Source organism: Andrographis paniculata, unplaced genomic scaffold (assembly GCF_009805555.1).
Source record: "Andrographis paniculata isolate CXL003 unplaced genomic scaffold, ASM980555v1 Contig75END, whole genome shotgun sequence".
Lineage (NCBI taxonomy): Eukaryota > Viridiplantae > Streptophyta > Magnoliopsida > Lamiales > Acanthaceae > Andrographis > Andrographis paniculata.
In genome coordinates this window covers 383,161-404,185 of record NW_026137612.1, presented here as the reverse complement: position 1 = coordinate 404,185, position 21,025 = coordinate 383,161, and the positions used below count along the sequence as shown (strand labels likewise).

Genomic DNA, 21,025 nt, shown 5'->3' with positions numbered 1-21,025 from the left:
TAAAAAAATAAACCTATTATATAATACACAATTTTTAAAAAATATCACCAAAACATATAATAGAATATAAAAATTTAAATATATAACCATAAAAATAAAAATATAAAAAACACACAAAATATTATTCTCTATCGTATCTTCATAATTTTACATAATTAACAACAAAAATATATAAAATTATACAATTAAATAAACACATTAAAATATATAAATAAAAAATTTAAAAATTAATATAAACATAAATTATTTAAAAAAATAATATGAAATAACTTTTTTATTTAAAAATTAATTTTATTTATTCTTTAAAATATTTAAAAATAATAGTATATATTTATATATTAAGTATATAAGACTATATATATATAATCGGGGCTCTATGGGCCCTGGGCAGGGCCCCGGGCCTGGCAAAAGGGTGTAGGTACACAGCTCAATCTGCCGTCCCTTTTGTTACAAAATTATCGATTCCCCTCTGCTCTAACATATATTTATTTGTTCATTCCTGCAGACTCCCTAATCTGGTGAGCTTTATATCTTTCCTGAGATCATTATTAGTTCATTTTACTGCAACTTGTTTCCTATGCTCATTGCTGGTCCATGTAGCCGATATTAGCTAAAACGTATTTCTGTCCTCGAAAGATCTGCTGCATTTGCTGGAAACTTTGCACCATATTTTTCATGATTTGAGATTTACTAGTGTTTTAGAAAATATATGCAAAAAAAAAAAAAAAAAAACATTTTTGTATTAGGGCCCAACCGGGTTCGAACCGGTGACCTCTTGATCTGCAGTCAAATGCTCTACCACTGAGCTATGGACCCTTTTTATTTATTTTAAAGTTAGAGTATATATAAACCTTTTAAATTTTGCTGTCCAGTTAATTAAATTTGTTTGATTTCAATTTTGCAATCGTTAGTTTATGAATTTCTTCAAATATATTGAAACTAGAGGAGAAACATGTTAAACTAATTATTTTGTTAATTTTTTATTTGCATAATATATTTATATAATATTAAATTAGTTAAATTAATTATTATCTCTAAAAATAATAATAATTTAATTAATATTTTTTAAAATATAAATAAATGGTGTGTTTGTTTGGGGGTTTGGATTTTGAGTTGAGATTTGAATAGTAAAAATTTTGAATTTGAATAGTTGTATGATGTGATATAAGTAGGTGTTGATGTGATGTTTTGAATGTAAAATTAATTTTTAGTATAATATAAAAAATAAAAAATAGGTGTTTGATTTATTATTTTTGGGGAAAAAAAAATGGATGAATAGTAGAATTTTGTTAAAATTCTACAAACGAACACACTCAAAATGTATACTTATTGTTTTTTTAGAAAAAGAACAATTAGAAAAACATTTTATCGACTAATGGTCTACACGGAAAGAGTACATAGGAGTGTTAGTTTACATTCGTTCTCTTATCGCTATTTTTCAATTACGAATATAAAAATTTAAAAATATTTTATAGAAAAGTACAAAGAATATTTTTTTTTTCAAATACTCATTATATATATAAGTCAAAAAGGTCGTTACAAAATATCAATATTTAACCTAAAATGATATATTTTATTAATAGGTTAGGATTAAGTCTCTGGGACATAGCGCGGTTTAGAGATTTGACTCTCCCTACAGTTTCTACTCCTCACCCGTCAAGGATAGAAAAAAAGTCGACGCGAAGACTAAATTTTTAATCACCCAAGATTTCGCATAGGACTTCTTCTTTAGGTACGCTTCCGTTATAGAGATCGAGTCGACATTTAAATTCAACATTAATAGAAATCGTTTGATTTGGATTTCAAATACAAGAAGGTAAGTTATTTAATATTTATTTTAATGTTTTCTAATATTTATTAATATTTATTTTAAATCTTTTGTTTTTTATTCGCGGGAGCGTGTATGAAAAACATATGTTAAGACTCAGGATTTCGAATACAATAAGGTGAGTTATTTAATCTTTATTTTTGTGTTGCCTATATATATATATACTAATATTTATTTTAAATCTCTTTCAATGCATTCGTAAAAGTATATATATTTATATATATATATATATGTAAAACGTATTTGGAAGACTTGGAAGTCCGTGGAAATCATTCGATTTGAATTTCAATCGCAAGAAGATAAGTTATTTAATATTTAATTGTATAAATTGATCCCAAGTTTTTTTTATTTAGTTCGGAATTTGCTTCGAAACTACACTTATATAGAAAATAAAATTCATTGCGATTTATCTAGCTTCAAACTATCCAAAATTATTTTAAACAATTTTTTATTTTCTGAAGCACATATTCGTAGTCTCGAAAGTTTCAAAACTAATCGGCGACTTTCTCAAAATTTCCGAGGTCATATGTACAGACGAAAATTAAATAGTCTTGAAATTTGATTACTTATTTAAAATATTTTGTACTTCATTTATTATACTATATTGATTTTTATTGTCCATTTTGTTTGTTTGATACTTGCCAAAATTTATATATAAATTTTGAAATAGAATATATACAAAAAAAACATACAATTATATACAAAATACCATACAATCATTTCAATTATATTGACTTTTATTGTCCATTTTTCATAGGGCAACATCTAATATAAAAATTATATGTATATATAAAGCATAACATAGGGCATGTTTCTTTACTTCATTTTTTTTTTCAAATTTTACTATTTGAATTCTGCGATTTCTGATCTCATAAAATATCATATCAAATATTATTTTAATATCAAATTTAAATCAAAATTTCTTAAACTCAACCGAAAGAAACACACCTATATGAATCGTTCGAAATCTCATGACACTTTTTTTCTTGGCCTCTCTTCCCAAGAGTTTCCTCACCTTTGATATATATATATATAATTTTTTATGATTAATTAGTGGCAATGGCCATAAAACGAATGATCACCATATATATATACACTCTTCACCCCTTAAATTTCTGAGGATCAACTTTTCATAAGAGAATATATATGATTCATTCAACAAAATAATAAATAAATAAATAAATATCCATTTTGTGGTGTTATTACTTGGTCGAAATAAGTCAATTGCCATATTGCAATAACATTCATGGCTTTTGACGTTTACAGCCACTTATCATCGATTCAATGTTTTTTAACCTTTTCAAACTCCCATTTCATTTCTTAAATTTTATTTTTTTCTAAATATAATTTTTTGGGTATTTCATTTCTGAAAGCTGTCTTTGTCAAATGAAACGACGCCTTGTCGTCCTCTTCGTTAGAAGATTCAAATTCAGGAAAAAAAAAAAAACCTAACCCTAACCCTAATTGATGATCACATCATTTTTACATACAGATATTAACAGATCAGATCAGATCAGATCAGACAGATTGGATTAATTCAAGATATTGTTTAATTAATTAATTAATTAATTAATTAAAAATGGATAGTTCTTCGTCGTCCATGGGAACAGGTTTCATGGCTGTTTTTGCAGTCTCCGGCAGCGTCGTCTTCCTCGCAGTGCAGGCCCACAAACGCCTCCTCTCCAATTTCATGAAGAAGATGGAATTCGAATTCAAGAATAATAATATTAATAATTGTAAAAATTTATTTCGTTATTTAATTATTCATTTCTTCATCCAATTTTGAATTAGGGTTTTTCATTTTTATTTTTCTCAGGCGGCGGTGCGGCGACGGAGACGGCGACGGCGACGAAGAAGAAGGTCCGATTCGCCGATGACGTCATCGAACAGAGAGAGAGAAGCACGTGCTCCACCAACAGGGCGACGAACAATTGCAGGAAGACGATTGCTACCGCCATTGATGAAAGCTTGGAAGGTTTGCCACAGAATTGGCAGGCAATGTACAAAGGGATTTTGCAGTGTAGGCATCTCAGAGCCTATTACTAATCCTCTCTCACTCTTCTTTCTCTCTCTATCTCTCTCTCATCCTTGATCATCCATTACTGTCATTTTTATGATTTTTTACATATTTATGATGATATGTATGTATATATATATGTGTGTATATATTCTGTCTGTAAATTTAATCAAACACTGTAAATATTTTTATTGAACTTTTCTCGATTAAGCCATTGCCTTTCTTCATTCAATTTTCTGTAAATAATACAGGAGATTTGTGCTATTATAAGACTTCATTATGGTCCTAATTAGTGAAGACGGCGATGAAAATATTTGATTTTTTTTCCACAAACAAATTAAATGAAAAAAAAAGTATTGGAGTACAAATCCAAATCCCACGTTGAAAGTTGTAAAAAAAATTACACACTATACATTTCGAAGAATATCCAAAAACAAATACGTGATCGAAAAATTGTCTTAATACTATAAAAAAATACTACCTCCGTCCCACGTACCGTGTCGAAAATGAGATAATTACGGTATGTGGGAACGGATAGAAACAACAACGTGTGGGACGAAGGGAGTAATAATTTGTGTTGAATTGTTATTTATTTTTATTTTTTTTTAATGGATAATTCCACCTAAAATCACTAAAAGGGGACAAACTCCAAAGCTTTTTTTTTTTTAATTTCTGATTGTCAAGAGAACACTAATGATGATAAACTAACGAGTTTGTTGTATTTTTCAACAGCATAATTTTTTATAAATATTATTAAAATATATATTGTATAGACATATTAACACAATATATAACATTAACATATATATACTCTATCAATTTGTAAAAAGTTAATAATTTAATATAAAATATTATTTTTATATATTAGCAACACGATATTAGAAAAATGGCAATTGCCTTCAGAAATAGCCACAAAATCTACTCCAAAAATAGAATAATAGTATGTTTTAAATAATACTGCCTCCGCCCTGACTATCATGTCCGTTTTATCATAGACAAAAGAATTTAGGGGAGTATAATTAGTAAATCATTACTAGAAAAAAAGTGGGTAATTGAAGAAATTTATCGCAAATTTTAATTCGCGACAATTAAAAGTTCGGAGACTAATAAATATTCGGAATTTTTAAGACTGAAAAAGTTCGGAATTTTCCCGAGGCTGTAAAAGTTTGGAATTTTCCGAGATTATTTAGAATAGGTTCGTAAATTCCGAATCTATTCAATATAATAAAATATATATTTATTAAAATTCCGAATAATAAGGGTGTGTTTGTTTGGGGGTTTGGATTTTGAGTTGAGATTTGAATAGTAAAAATTTTAAATTTGAAAAGTTGTATGATGTGATATAAATAGGTGTTGATGTGATGTTTTGAATGTAAAATTGATTTTTAGTATAATATAAAAAAATAAAAAATAGGTGTTCGATTTGATATTTTTTGAAAAAAAAAATGGGATGAATAGCGGGAATAAAATCCAATCCCCCAAACAAACACACCCATAATAATATAACTTTGGAAAATGCGTAACAAAATTAAATAGTTTTGGAATTTCCGAAACAAAAGAAACTAATTAATTTTATATATATTATTATATATGTTTTTTAATTGTATCGGAATTGATTCAGAGGAGGTTCCATGAACTGTTTTGGAAGGGCTAGTCGGAGAATGGTCCACGGCTAGGCAAAGACTTATTTTTTCAAGCCATAGTCGCCAAAAAAATGTATCTAGCAACCCGATTCTGAATTTATTTTTTTATATAAATATTTTGAAAAGTGTCTTTGCAAATTCGAAAAACAAAAAAAAAATTTAAAATAGTCTTGAAAATTTCTATACAATTTGAGTTTAAGATCCACGTGTCTTGTCTAGGAAACGATTCGGATATGGCCTCAAAAATTCTGAGTTTTATTTATTTTGCTTAGGAAGATCTCTGCGACTCCTTAAAATAATCTCGGAGAATTCCGAATCAAATATAATGATAATGAAAATTTTTCTTCGGGCATCTTTCCGAAACTAATTTCAAGTTTTTTTTTTTTTTTTTAATATTTGTCTCGAAATTAGTTTAAAATCCAAATTATATTTCCGAGGCTAAACAAACACTCCTTTAATTATTTAATGATTAGTGATAAAATGTTTCCCAAATAGGCAAATACCATCCAATTAAGAAAACAATCCTTTTACACTTTAAAATACACACATAAATAAATAAATAAGATCTTCGTCCATAAAATCAGTAGCTATAAGAGTTGGATATAGTTTATGATAGATGTAACGGCCGAGGGCAAATCATCACCGTGTTGATTTATCTAAATTGAATACTCCCTCCGTCAAGGATAGCATTTGTTTTTTGCACGTAGATTTTTAAATATTAGTATAATATTAGATTGTAGTAAAAAAAGATAAAAATACCCCTATTAATATGGTGTAATATAGCAGTAATGGTATTTGTGTAATATATTGTAAGTTGGAAGGGTATTTATTATGTTAAGTAGGTAGTACAATTACTAAATTAGGAAATAGTAACTTTGTTTTGGAACGAACAAAAATGGAAAATGATAATCTTTCAATGGGACGGAGGGAGTATTTAACTTGAATATATGATGTGTGAATTATATTGTATGAAATCACAATATATTGTTCTACATCATATTAGATAATATATTTTTAAAATATATGTTATATATTAAATATTTATTATGTGACTTATATATTGTATCATGTTAACAAAAAACAATTCTAATATTATTTTAATCCTAATAATTTTGGCATTGTTTTGTGTTTGTTTTTGTGAAATTGTTTGAAGTATAGTATTTTTCACGCGAGATAATAATTGTGTAGATAATATAAAAATAATAAATGTGTATAAAGTATTAATTTTTTTGAAAAAATGTTTAAAGAAAACACAAAAAGAACAGACAGATTTATTATTATTATTTTGCCCCTACTTTTTTTTGTTAGAATAATTTATTTTTATAAATTTTATTTAAGCTATAAAAGAGGAATATCATGAGTAAATAAATAAAAAAAAAAGTTGAAAAAAAAAATATTGATCCTAAATTAAAAATAATAGTATAATTCTTGGGCCAAATGAATATTATATTGGTAGAAATAAAATTGATTGTCATGAAATTGAAATTTTAATTTGGCAAAGGTGGGTGTTAATTAATGAAGTGAGAAAAAAATTAATAAATTAAATGTGTACATAATGTAATAATTGTAACAGTAACAAATTGTAAATGAATGTAATATTAAAAGTAAAGATTAAGGGTATAGTTTGTCAATGCTGATAACTTTTAGCTATTAGCGGAATGAATTAGTTGGTTTGACTGGCTGATTTAATGAGCAGTTTGTAATAGAGTGTTCGGTAAAACAACTATTTTGACATTAGCTGTTTATACATAACATGACAATTAAAGACATTGATATGCTATTTTTTAAAATATTTAATTATGTTCATTTTGAAATTTATGAGAATTTTTGTTATTAATTATTGAAAATTATAAAAATATTATAATATATTTATTTTTATTATTTAGATCTGAAAAAATTATTTCTACTAAAAAATAATAATTTTTTATTGAAATGATGTAAAATATAAAATAATAAATCTTTCGTATATATTTTTTTATTATGTTAATTATTGTTTTAATATATATAAATAAATTAGTAACCTTTATATTTTTGTATTTGATTTAGTTTAATTTTTTTTATATATTTTACAAATAAAATAATTTATATGTAATAATTAATAATAGTAATTATTTTAAATTTGCAAAAATAAAAATATAATTTAATAAATTAATTATATTAAAAATAATTAATAAATACTGCTATAAAAATATATTTATATGGATAAAATAAATAATTAACTTTTAAGGGCAAATACGGAATAACTAAAATTAAAATGAAAAAGCTCTTTTAAAACGGTGGGTAGATGAGTTTTTCAGAAATTAGTTTTTTTTTTTGTCCAAAAAACTCTTTCAAAAAACTAATTTACCAAACATCTAAATTAATTTTTTGACTGATTAAACAGCTAAAAGCTATTCAATAAACTAAAAATTCTTTAAAAAATTATTTCCCAAACACGCTCTTACGCAAATATTTTAATAAAATATATATATATATATATATTAAGTAATTGAATGAAATCGGCTATGTATACCAAACTAACTACACTCATACAAAATAAAATAATTTGTTGGGATTTATGCAATTTTTTAAATTCAATATAATCAAGTAAGAAAATTAATATAGTGTGGATTCATGCACGACCATATGTATATATGCTATAAATAATGATAATTTTGGTTTTATAATTATTTTTATTATTATTTTATTTGGCATTGATATTTATAAATATTAATATATTGTCAATTGAGGGAGAACAACCAACAACCAACAAGTGACTGCTAAATCAATTACCAAGGGATTGTCCGGTGGTTTCAAACCTCAAACGGCTCAGATCATCTGTCACACATGGTTTGTCTAGTGTGATTTTTTTGTCGGGCCTAATTAATAGGGTATTAGGTTCGACCGGAAGTTTGTACTTTCGGATAGCGACTGCAGATTCCCACTTCATAAACAAAAAATAAAAATAAAAATTATGATCTCACAAACTTTGAACAAGCACTTGTGAAAAAGATTGGATCATATATTGACAATGTAAACAAATTTTATAAATGTGTATATTGTTAACTTAATATAATTTTTAAAAATAAATTATATTAATTATTTATATCCACTGGATTTTTATTTATTCATTTTTTAAAGTTTTGAAATTTATTTTTTTTAATAATAGTAAAAACTTAAATATTTGATGTGAATATCTGAACTAGATATTTAATGTTATATATATACATTAAATTAATTTAATTTTAAAAAAATTGTATATATATAAATATAACTTGATATTTCAAAGTAAGACTAACAATAATAATTTGAGGTGGGAATAAAAAAAGGGAAAATTGATTGAGACCACAATACTAATCTAATGCCACCGTAATCAATAATATATATATATACATATATATTTATTCATCAAATATTAATCTAAAAACAATTCAAATTAAAATAAATAAATATACAAATACATCCAGATAGATTAATTTTAATTAATTTAACTTTATTTATTTATTATTAACTTTTACTTTTTATATAGAAAATAATATAATTAAAAAATAGAAAATTGACATAATTTGGTATGATCATGACAAATTTGTTTCTTCTGTGAAATAATTTGAATATATATTTTTACATAAAAGACAAGAAGATAATATAAAAATAATAAATATGTATAATATATTCTTCTGTCCGCTTATAAGATTATATTACTTTTTGTGTACGTTTTACTCACTATCAATATAATATTAATATTTTTAAAATTTAAATATCAAACACAATCCAAACTATTCTTTTTAAAACGGGTGGAGTAAATAATTAAAAAGAAAATATATATATATATATATATATTGGTGAGACGGTGGTAGCTCTCCTTCCTTGGCTCAAAAGCTAATCTATTTATATATTCATTTATTTATTTACTTGTAACAAATAGACAAACGACAATACATAATGACACAATGTTGTTATTTTTAAGTTATAGTAAGTGAGGTAAGGTATTTTTTATTTCTAATATATGTACATAAAATAGCAAAAATTGATGTAATAATTATGTATTTCAAATAATTAAATAAAAGATTAACATTTTAAATGAATAAAAAAAGAATAAAAATATACATAATTGAAGGGTGTGTTCGGTTGTAAGACTTTTACAAAATCTTACTATACATCCTATTTTTTCCTCCCAAAAACATCAAATCAAACACCTATTTTTCATTTTTTATATTATACTAAAAATAAATTTTACATTCAAAACATCACATCAACACTTATTTACATCACATCATACAACTATTCAAATTCAAAATTTTTACTATTCAAATTCCAACTCAAAATCCAAACCTCCAAACAAACACACCCGAAATCAATTAAAACCGCGTTTTACATATTCCACCGAAGGGCAATAATGGAATTTCACAAACATCACGACGCTTCCTTAATCCAGCCTGTCTATTTAATTCCCCATTTTACCCCTCCCTTTTAATCCCTTCTGACAATGCACACTACAAGGAGGCAGTAATACAAAGGTCCATGGACTGGAACACCAGATGAAATCCGCAGCTAAAACCAAAAAAACCTAAGGGACAGATTTATCCGGACTCGAACACCAGGATCCTTCCAAGAAATTCATCTCTGTTCCCAAACTTTCTTCGTCCTTGGCCTTTATTTCACGCAATCTTTCTTCTCCATTCTTTTCTTCTTCACTGCAACTTTTCTCTTCTTTACTGCACCCACAGCACAGCCATTGATTCATGCGTTTTGACCTCCACGATCGAGATTAATTCTTGTTCATCAAAAGAGAGCATTTGCATTTTCAAAGAGGAAGCACTTGCCTCACCTTCTAACAACCAGAATAAAAATTGGTAAAACGAATTTCTGCATTTTCTTCGAAATTATTCTAATGGTGAAAACCCTAGCCATGGAGTAATATATACATACATACACGTATCTGTCTCTATTTCTCTCTATCTCTTGTGTATGTATATATATGTGTGTAATGTGAGTACCTTTGCTTACCTCTAACCCTAAGACCTGTTTTTATCTCTACTTTATTGATTACTCCACCAAACACCACATTCGTCTACCTACCTTTTTCCCCAAGCTAAGCAAAGAGATTGTGGATCGATTACTGTTGGGGATTTTGGTGTTTGGAGAGAGAAATTTTGAGGTCATTCATTGGGCGTGCTGCACAGCTATGGAGTCACGGATTGTCGTCGTCTCCTTCGCGATTTTGGTGTCTATGGCGGTCACGGTTTCTGCATTGCACCAAACTCCTGCCGGTGCGGGTGCGCAGATCAATTCGAACTCGGTTCTGGTTGCGCTTCTGGATTCGCACTACACGGAGCTGTCGGAGCTGGTGGAGAAGGCGCTGTTGTTGCAGACGCTTGAGGAAGCTGTTTCGAAGCACAATATCACCATTTTTGCTCCGAGGAATGAAGCTCTGGAGAGAGATTTGGATCCTGAGTTCAAGCGATTTTTGCTCGAGCCTGGGAATCGAAAATCCTTGCAGAATCTACTCCTGTTCCACATGATTCCGGCGCGCATTGAGTCGGCGCAGTGGAGTAATCACCGGAATCGAGATGCGCACGCCAGCCTCTTCCGCGACGCCGGCGACGAGAAGATCCTGATTCACGAGAAGAATGGCGAGAAATTGGTCGGAATTGCGAAGGTCGTGAAATCCGACGACGTAATCCGTCCCGACGGAATCATCCACGGCATCGAGCGGCTACTTGTTCCGAAATCGGTTCAGCAGGATTTCAACGCCCGCCGGAGCTTGAGAACAACCTCCGCCGTGCTCCCGGAGGGAGCACCGGAGGTCGATCCGAGAACGCACCGCTTGAAGAAAATCCCCTCCCCCGTTCCCGTCGGCGCTCCTCCGGTTCTCCCAGTCTTCGACGCCATGGCCCCCGGCCCCTCCCTGGCGCCGGCGCCGGCTCCTGGCCCCGGCGGACCACACCACCACTTCGACGGCGAGAGTCAGGTCAAGGATTTCATCCAAACCCTCCTACATTACGGCGGATACAACGAATTGGCCGATATTCTCGTGAATCTCACCTCCCTCGCCACGGAGATGGGGAAACTCGTCTCCGAAGGATACGTCCTGACAGTATTAGCTCCGAACGACGAAGCCATGGCCAAATTGACCACCGACCAGCTGAGCGAGCCCGGGGCGCCGGAGCAGATCATGTACTACCATCTGATTCCAGAGTACCAAACGGAGGAGAGCATGTACAATGCGGTGAGGAGATTCGGGAAGGTGAAGTACGACACACTCCGGCTGCCGCATAAGGTCGTGGCGGAGGAAGCCGACGGCTCTGTAAAATTTGGACAAGGCGAAGGATCGGCATATCTCTTCGATCCTGATATATATACCGACGGGAGAATCTCTGTTCAGGGAATCGATGGGGTTTTATTTCCCCTGGAAGAAAGCAAGAGCCCTAAGCCTGCTCCTGTCGCCAAAATCGTTTCCAATCCCAGAAGAGGTACGCTGTTCTTTTCCAATCCAATCTTTTAAAATCTAATTCTTGAAGTGATTATGTGAGTATGTAGATTTTAGTTCTTGAATTTGATTGATTCTGTTAATTTTCAAATTTGATCGGATTCTTGAACTGATTATGTGAATATGGTTAGATTTTAGTTCTTGAATTTGATTGATTATGTTGCTTCCAAATTTGATTGAATTCTTGAACTGATTAGGGTAGATTTTAGTTCATGAATTCTTGGTCGGAATAGTGGTAGATTCCGGCGGCGGTTGGTCGCCGGAGCAGTCGGTGGTGATGTTGACTGAATGGAAAGGAATAATTGCCTAGGCCTTACAGCTGCCACACACTTTTTCTTAGATAAATTATTAGGTTCTTTTTTTAACTGGATTTTTTAATCTTGCTTTACTTTTTCTTGATGCTTTAAGTTCAATAATTTGTGAGTTTGTAAATTGGGAAATAAATGTGGCGATTGAGTTGGCAAGTGAGAGATCATTTTCGACAATTGTTTTCTAATTATTATGAGTGTTAATAATAATAATTTTGGAGTGGAATTTAGGGATCGATCATTAGTTGGCATGTTATAGTCACACTTCACTTTCATTTCATTTATCAACCAAACTTTAGCATTTGTTTTAAGCTAAAAAGACAATGGATTATACCGGGCCTGCACTTGCCCAATTTTATACCATTTCATATTAGGTAAATAGATTTTCCTGTCGGTGCAACATGTTAGATAGTTTTTTTGACTCTGTTTAAATTAAAGTTTTATAGATTTGGAAAATTTTGGAAATAGTAATATACTATTGAATATTTGGTATGAGATGAAAAAAATGAACTTGATGTATTAATGAGTAATGTAAAAAGTTGCAAAATTTTTATCAAGTCAATTATAGGTTGTGTGAACCTCATTTGAGAGAGAGAGAGAGAGAGAGAGAGAGAAGTCAATTCCAGGCTAGGCCAGTTGTTGATTTGATAATATAGAGAAGCTCCAAATTGTTGAAACCAGGCTGTACATTGACTTAATTGTGCTGCCACTCATATATTCTTTCAAGATCTCATAATATGCTTTGATGATGACATTATTGGGTGGATCATTGAGCTTTTGGTTTAGGGTTTAGAATTTAGGATGTTCTTGATTTTTTTTATGTTTTAATTAATGTAAAATGTTATGTTTTGAGATAAATATACATATAGATCATGCTATGCAATCAATAATTGTGTAAAACACGTTCATATTTTTCCAGCTCATGAAAAGGCAGCTTTAAATTCCCAAATTCTGATGTATCTATCTGCCAACCCTTTTATTTTGTGGAATATGTTGAGCTGTAATTTAATTATTTTATTTGATGGTGCAGGGAAGTTGCTGGAAATGGCTTGCACTATGTTTGGGCACAACTCTAAACTGTTCCCCTGTCAATGAATCAAAGCTTCGGACAAAACAAATGGACAAGAATTTGAACAGGAAAATCAAACAATATCATTGCAGAAAAGGGTAGGTAGGTTAATTAATCATATAATATTAAAAATAAATCCTAGTAATATTATTACAATATATTTTTTCCACACTAACAGCCAAATTAATATTTGGATGACAGATTTGTTAGAGGATGATGAGAGAGAGAGAGTGGTGGATGAGAGAGAGAGAGAGAGAGAGAGAGTGGTATACTGTAATTACTATTATACTTATTACTACTACATACACAATTTTTTTATTTGTAATTTAAGCTTATGCACAGATGTAATAGTTGTATCTTTTTTGAGAAACATATAAATATATATTGGTGAGATCTTGATGGCCATTTTTGCTCCTTTTTTTAAGTATATTTTTATCAACTTTTTACGCCATTTTTTAGGGTTCTAAAAATTTTATTTATTTTTTGTGTTACCGTATTAAATATTAATTAAAAATATTATTATGTTTGTGTAACTTTTTTTTGGATAAATATTATTATAATAATATTATAAGATATTAATAGAAGTATTTTTGTTTTTTTTATTTGATTTATATTACGGTTTCATGTAATTAGTAGATAATTTAGAATGTATTAGTAAAAATAATAATCCTATAATATAAATAATTATAAATTAAGATTAAGATAACTAATTAGTTTAATTAAAATTTAAAAAAATAAAATTAAAAAGTTTAAAATGAGATTAAAGTGTATAATTATTTTCCAAAAAAGGAAAGTGACATGTTATGTGAGACTGACAGAAACGACAATGTGGACATAGTACGTGGGACGGAAAGAGTACTATTTAAAGAGTAAAAAGTAAATAAAATATTTAAAGGTGGACGAAAATAGTATTATTTTGACATTTTAGTTTGGTTTGTTTCTTTTACCAAAATATGAAGTTTCTATAGGGTGTGTTTGTTTGAGGGTTTGGATTTTGGATTGGGATTTGAATAGTAAAAATTTTGAATTTGAATAGTTGTATGATGTGATATAAATAGGGTTTGATGTGATGTTTTGAATGTAAAATTGATTTTTAGTATAATATAAAAAATAAAAAATAGGTGTTTGATGTGATGTTTTTGGGGGGAAAAAATTGGATGAATAGTGGAAATTCTTCAAAATCCTTCAAACAAACACACCCTATATGGATTCTATATTTTTTTAAAAAATATTTTTCAAACTAAATTATTTTCAAACACGTCCAAAGAAACATACATCTTATGACCAATTCCCTTATTTTTCTTTATCTCATTAAATTATGGGTTTTGTGGTCTCTCTGTGGATGAAAATAAGTGTTAGTTTTTGAGTAATTTTCTGACACAAATAATAATAATGATATTGAAAGAAAATTCTGTTGGAATTAGCTGCTAAAAATTTCAGAATCAAATTCCACGAGTGTACAAAGTTTTCTATTTCAACCATATTTATTATTATTGTTATTATGGTGGTGGAAGAAAACGACGAGGAAAGTGTAAGTGTAATGATATGTTTTTTCAAATAAGTTTTTATAGAACCTGTCTCATTCTCCTACATCTTTTTATTGTCCTAACAAGTTTTTTCAACCAGTTCTTTAATTATTTTGGAGTGTTTGACAAATAGTTTTTTGAATAATTTTTAGTTTATTAAACAACTTTTAGCTATTTGATCAGTTAAAAAACTAATTTAGGTGTTTGATAAATTAACTTTTTGGACCCAAAAAGCTAATTTATGAAAAACTAACTTACCCAACTTTTTAAAATAGTTTTTTGTGTAAAAAAAAAAATTTATTCCTTATATGCCCTTAAAAATTTATTATGCATTTTACACAAATAAATATATTTTGATTATTTATTAATTATATTAGAATATTTTATTATAATATAGTTTCTTTTATAAATTTAAAATAATTAATTTTTATATAAAAATTATTTTAATTGTAAAATATATAAATTTATTAAAATCAATATAAAATAGAAAATATAAATATTAATAATTTATTTTTATATTAAAATTACATTATATAATTTTATAGTAAAAATAAATTAAATAAATTAAATTGATTGAAAATTATAATTATAATGAACTAATCGATAACTAACATAATAAATATATAGACGAAAAATTTATTATTTTATATTTTACATTATTTTCAATAGAAAAAACTATTTATATTTTTTAATAAAAATATATTATTTTTTAAAATCTAATTGTAATAAAAATAAATATTTTTATAACACTTTTACAATTTTCAATAACTAATAACAAAAAAATTTAAACATTCTAAACTCAAAAGAACATAATTGAATATATTAGAAACAAAAATAAAATAGAAATGTCTTCAATTGTCATTTTATGTATAAACAGCTAATATCAAACAGTTTTTTTTAACAAATATTTTAATACGAACAACTAATCAAATCAGCTATCAGCTAACGACTATCAACTAATTGTCACGCCCTTTTATCTCAATACTTTTTATTTTTTAATTAGCCTAATAATTGAGAGTGGAAGTGTCATGATATGTTTGGTGTTTTTTTTTTATTTTTATCTATCATTACCAATAGGTATTATTTTTAATAAAAATAAAATATATTTTGTTTGGTCATAAGATAAATACTCCTCTTACTCATTTTAATATATTTTTTTGAATTTTTGTAGTAAATAAAGAAAATGATACTCTTATGTGTTCCACATTAATGTATATATATTTTTTTATCTTTGTCTATTCACATTAATATATATATTTTATCTTTTAGTAATTATAGACTTATAAATTTTTTACATATATTTTTACTTTATGATTATATTATTACTTTTGACATAAAAAATTAAAGTAAAATTATTTTTACATTATTTTTAATTATTAATTACAATTAAAATATTATTCATTCTGTCCCAGTGAAGGGTTGTGTCATTTTTTATTTTCGTTTGTTCCAAAACAAGGTTACTATTTCCTAATTTAGTAATTGTACTACTTACTTAACACAATAAATACCCTTTCAACTTATACTATATTCAAATGCCATTATTTTTATATTACACAATACTAATAGGAGTATTTTTGTCTTTTTCATTACAACTCATTATAATACTAATATTAAAAAATCTACGTGTGAAAAGTAAATGACAATTTTGCACCGGAATGAAGGGAGTATTATTTTTTAAATTTATATCTTTACACAACTTAAGAAAACGGAATTCTCTTACAATTTTACTCTCAATTATTAGGACAAAAATAAAAAATAGTAAATATAGGACAAATTCCCTTTTAGCTTCCTTAGGATTATCTCCATTACTTAACAATTTATCTATTTTTTTTTTTCCATTTTCGTCTCATCGCATAACAAAGTATTCATTTCATATTTTAGTAATTGTATTATCTACTTAACATTACAAATACCTTTTCAATTTACAATATATTACACAAATGTCATTACATTTATATCATATGATACTAATAAGGATAATTTAGTATTTCTATTTTTATTTATACTACACCCCAATATAATACTATTATTTTTAAAATTTTGTGTAAAAAATAAATGGATAGATAAATACGAGACTGAGTATAATTTAAGATAGCAGTTGTTTCGTATATTTTAATAATACTTGTATTAATTATGCATTACACGCTTCCTCTCACTCTCTCCTCTTCACTCTAAACATTTGTATACAAGTGAGCTGGCACACGTGGAATTATTGGCCAGTGGGACCATTAAATTTTCATTATTTATTATTCTTCGATTGCCTGCTGAAAATAATAATAATAATAACAACACAAGAAATACTCAAAATAAATAAAAGCCTTAAATGACAAAGAAGAGTCTTACAATTGTAAACACCATATACAAATTATTTTTGAAATTCATTTACAGTGACCAATGAGTGTATACACAGACATACAGACAAAGCAAATACATAATTAAATACTTCACAATTTTCATAATATAAGAAAGACATCTCAAAACTTCAACATGCAATTACTACAGCACATATACATACATATATATATATATATTTATGTGTATGTATATATTATAATTTTTGGAATTTCCATGGCAATAAGAGAGATGATTGATTCTTGATCTTCTTCAACCTTCAACAGTAGCTTCAGCAGGCAATGGAGAAGAAGAAATCATACCATGGCTTTCGTGTATAGGATCGTTTGTTTCCGGGGAACCATCGATCCGTGTTGGAATTTGATCTTCGTGGGGGGGCCTTTCTGCATTGTTTACTTTTCGAGCATTCATCTTTGGCAATGATCTTCGGACAGATTTTGTTAGAGTTGCATTTCCCTTGTCGCCGTTAGCCTGGACAGCCTCGAGCAATTTCTGATCATCTCCGTTTTCCAGGAAGTTGTTACCATTCGGGGATGATCCTTTGTTCCTTCCAAGTTTTGGAGATTTTGGACGTGTTGTTGGTATCTATACGAATATTAGATTTGATTAATTAAGAAGCGTGCTACAAATTTATGCTAATAATATCAAGAAATGATAAACAAATTTAACGTGGAAAATCCTTCAACGAGAATCACAAAAGTAATAGAACAGGGAATGCTAATTAGCCTAGGTAGTAGATTAGATTCCCGGGAAATTTAATTTTAGCTAAATCGCGACTCCCGTATGTAAAATTCACTAATCAGATGCACAACATTGGGTAATTAAATTGAGATTTATGAATACTACCTTCTTCAATTCAACTTTCGGGGGAGGTTCTTTGTAGAAACTCGGCATGGGAGTAGCTTTGAACGCCAAGCTCTTCCTCAGCTGCTTTATTTCCGCCTCTTGGTTTTCCTAATCGATCAATGTAGTAAAGATCAAGAAGTGAAAACTAGAAGTCGATTCGAATATTGATTTCTTGGGAGAATGGATTATGAAGATCGTTTTTCACCTTTGATTTCACTTGAAGATCATTTTTTTCTGCTTCCTTGGCTTGTACTATCTCTTCTCTCTTCGAAAAGAACTGATGATAATAATGTGCATTGATTCATCATTTGTGTAATAACGAAAATAAAAACGATCACAAGTCTACCTCTCTTCGCTTCTCAGCACGTTCATCCAACCTGAAGGAGAATGCCGAAACATGAATCCTCTGCTGCGTTCGAGGAGTTAGATTTCTGTTCAAAAAAACACAAAATCACCAAATATGACTCTAGAAATTGTTAAAACCGAGTCTAGACAGCACGTACGATGATGTAGTGGAACGAACATCCTCTTCCTTCACAGGGGATGCTGTCTTTCCAGATTCAGGATCTTTATCGACCATCCTATTTTTACAACTAAGTAGCAGCAATCGCTTTAACCGGGAGATTATAGATATAATACTATTGAATGAAATCACGAAAACATCAGTTCATAAGAACGACAAAACGGACAGTTTTGAATGCTACTCACACATCAGAAGCAGCAGTGTTGGTCTCAGTTCCATTAGCAGCTACACCTTTATCTGGCTGCTATTGAAACACCAAGAGAGCTTATAAGGGCAGGAATTGATTTCGAAGAACAAATGCAATGTAGACAAAGATTCACCATAGATTGATGTGCATTTGGTGAAGATGTTAAACTCGTGCGCCGATTGGCTGCCTTTTCCGAAACCTTCACACCTTTAGGACTGATAGACGGCCCCCTGCCATGGTTTCTCTGAGAACTGACACTCCCATTCGATGCCTGCAACTCAGCTTTCGAAGAATTATTCTTCTGAGATGGCCTGATTTTCGAATTATTTGGATACACCTCAATGCTTCTTCTCATGACATCTGAATGGCGACCTTTTGATGGGAAGGAAAGGCTCTGCGACAAGCTCGACTTCGTGCTCCGTCCGAACACAGCTGATGCTTTTGAATTGGAGCTGCTCTTGGCCAATTTGGTGTTCTTTGAGACATTGTTGTTGGCATCTTTGCCAGGATGTGATGTTTTACTCTCCGACACAGACGTCGACATGATCGATTCAGATGCAGACGAGTTAGGGCCCTCTTTGTCTGTTACCTCATCTTTACTACACATTTCATCTCCACCAGAAAATGGCTCGTGAGTATTACTGATATTTTCCTTGTTCACTTCCAGAGTTGACCCTTCCTCCTCGTTTGGTGATCTCTCAAAATCACCAATTTTTTCATCAACTCCATTTTCAGACTCCATTGTTGAGATTTGAGAAATAATCACCCCCTAAGCAAATAACGTTATCCAAAATTTACAGTAAGCAAAAACAAATCGCACCATTCGTCACTGAAACTACAGATCTTAAGCTCCAACATACATAACAACAAAATTCTAACTCCAATTCTCAACACAGACGAATTTCAAAATTTTCAACACTCTCTGCAGTTACCACAGTTCCAGCACCACACTTTCTTAGAAATCAATCGAGCAAGACGAAGAGACCAATCAACAAAATGCACAACTTCCAAACACGAAAAATAAGCAAACAAATCGCACAAAAATCAGAAGAAACAAACAGATACTCCGAAAACACAACACAACAGCATCATCACGATCGACACAACAACCAAAAAAACATAACCAAAAAAACAGACCATTAATCCGTTAAAGCACAACCACGAATGAATGCAGGAACACCATCCAAAACAGGAACATTACCTCTTCGAATCGATTCCCGAGCTCAGCAAAAACAGCAAACAAATTATCTCCAAGAGCCAAGCAAACGACTGCAAATTTTTTTCTATACAGAGAGAGAGTGAAAGCGCGACAAGCGTGAGCGTAGCTCGACAAATTTGATCCTCTACACGAAACATTAAATGACAGAAGTACCCCTGCACGAAATGCATTTCTCGGTCTCTCAACACCAGATTAAATAAGGGGCAGAAGCGTCAAATAACGGCGCAATGAATGAGCGGTGTGACGTGGCAAAGCAAGAAGCAACGTGATTGAGTCCTGTCGATCACCAACCGTTGATGTTGAGCTGTCGGCTGGCGGATGCGATCCAACGGCTGATATGCCACGAGGGAGAACAAATCTCAGCCGTCCATTCCATTTAATCCACGTTGGACAATGACCCAGATGATCAGATCAACATAATTGGGGGTGGGAAGGATTTTGTGGGTGATCCGTTGTATTCAAGGCTGGCAAAATTCAATCCTCAATCCTCACCGTTGATCTGATGCAATCTGAACCGTCCAATATTAAGCAGAGAAAATAGGCACATGGAATGCTGTGTTTATTACAAACCCAGCTGATGCACAGAAGAATCCTAGGCACAGTAATAACATTTTCATGTCTTAAAAAATAATAATAAATAAATAAATAAAAAGAATTTTTGGGCATTTTATTTCATTTCAGAATTAAATATGTACGAATAGAATAGTGACAAAAAGAAAAAGGGAATTATTATATTATTCTTACAATAATGAATGTAAATGGGTCCAATCTTATCATCTAAATCCTCCATTGTGTGTATAAATTCATTCTTGATTGTGAACCAAAAGGGTCCAATGATGCTTAGGATCCGATTAGAAAGAATTATTTTTTTAAAAAAAAATAATAAATAAATAAATATTAATATAATATAATATTTTAAAAATAAATAATATTAAAGAATTTAAAATTGTATGTATAAACCGAGCATTATTGTTTGGGGGTTTGGATTTTGGATTGGGATTTGAATAGTAAAAATTTTGAATTTGAATAGTTGTATGA

General features: G+C 29.7%; 2 protein-coding genes and 1 non-coding gene across 5 annotated transcripts; 1 reads left to right on the top strand and 2 right to left on the bottom strand.

Annotated features, from left to right (window-relative positions):
* Window positions 1-744: 744 nt before the first annotated feature.
* Window positions 745-816, bottom strand: TRNAC-GCA (transfer RNA cysteine (anticodon GCA)). Its single transcript has one exon. It is a non-coding gene; the product is annotated as a tRNA-Cys (tRNA).
* Window positions 817-10,153: 9,337 nt separating this feature from the next.
* Window positions 10,154-13,739, top strand: LOC127266331 (fasciclin-like arabinogalactan protein 15). 2 transcript variants are annotated; one of them, XM_051296543.1, is made up of 3 exons: window positions 10,154-11,940; window positions 13,296-13,432; window positions 13,536-13,739. In XM_051296543.1, exons 1-2 carry the CDS (start codon window positions 10,653-10,655, stop codon window positions 13,358-13,360), a joined length of 1,353 nt encoding a protein of 450 aa, XP_051152500.1. In that variant the 5' UTR covers window positions 10,154-10,652; the 3' UTR covers window positions 13,361-13,432; window positions 13,536-13,739. The 2 variants fall into 2 exon arrangements, with proteins under 2 accessions (XP_051152500.1, XP_051152501.1); XM_051296544.1 differs by having other exon boundaries at window positions 13,296-13,436.
* Window positions 13,740-17,158: 3,419 nt separating this feature from the next.
* LOC127266386 (protein WVD2-like 4) lies at window positions 17,159-20,139 on the bottom strand. Of its 2 annotated transcripts, none has more exons than XM_051296614.1 (8): window positions 19,970-20,139; window positions 18,902-19,537; window positions 18,767-18,825; window positions 18,562-18,651; window positions 18,405-18,489; window positions 18,264-18,335; window positions 18,059-18,166; window positions 17,159-17,797 (listed from the first exon to the last, which is right to left on the bottom strand). In XM_051296614.1, the coding sequence occupies exons 2-8, from the start codon at window positions 19,508-19,510 to the stop codon at window positions 17,465-17,467; spliced, it is 1,356 nt and encodes a 451-aa protein (XP_051152571.1). In that variant the 5' UTR covers window positions 19,511-19,537; window positions 19,970-20,139; the 3' UTR covers window positions 17,159-17,464. The 2 variants fall into 2 exon arrangements, with proteins under 2 accessions (XP_051152571.1, XP_051152572.1); XM_051296615.1 differs by having other exon boundaries at window positions 18,767-18,822.
* Between the last annotated feature and the right edge of the window lie 886 nt (window positions 20,140-21,025).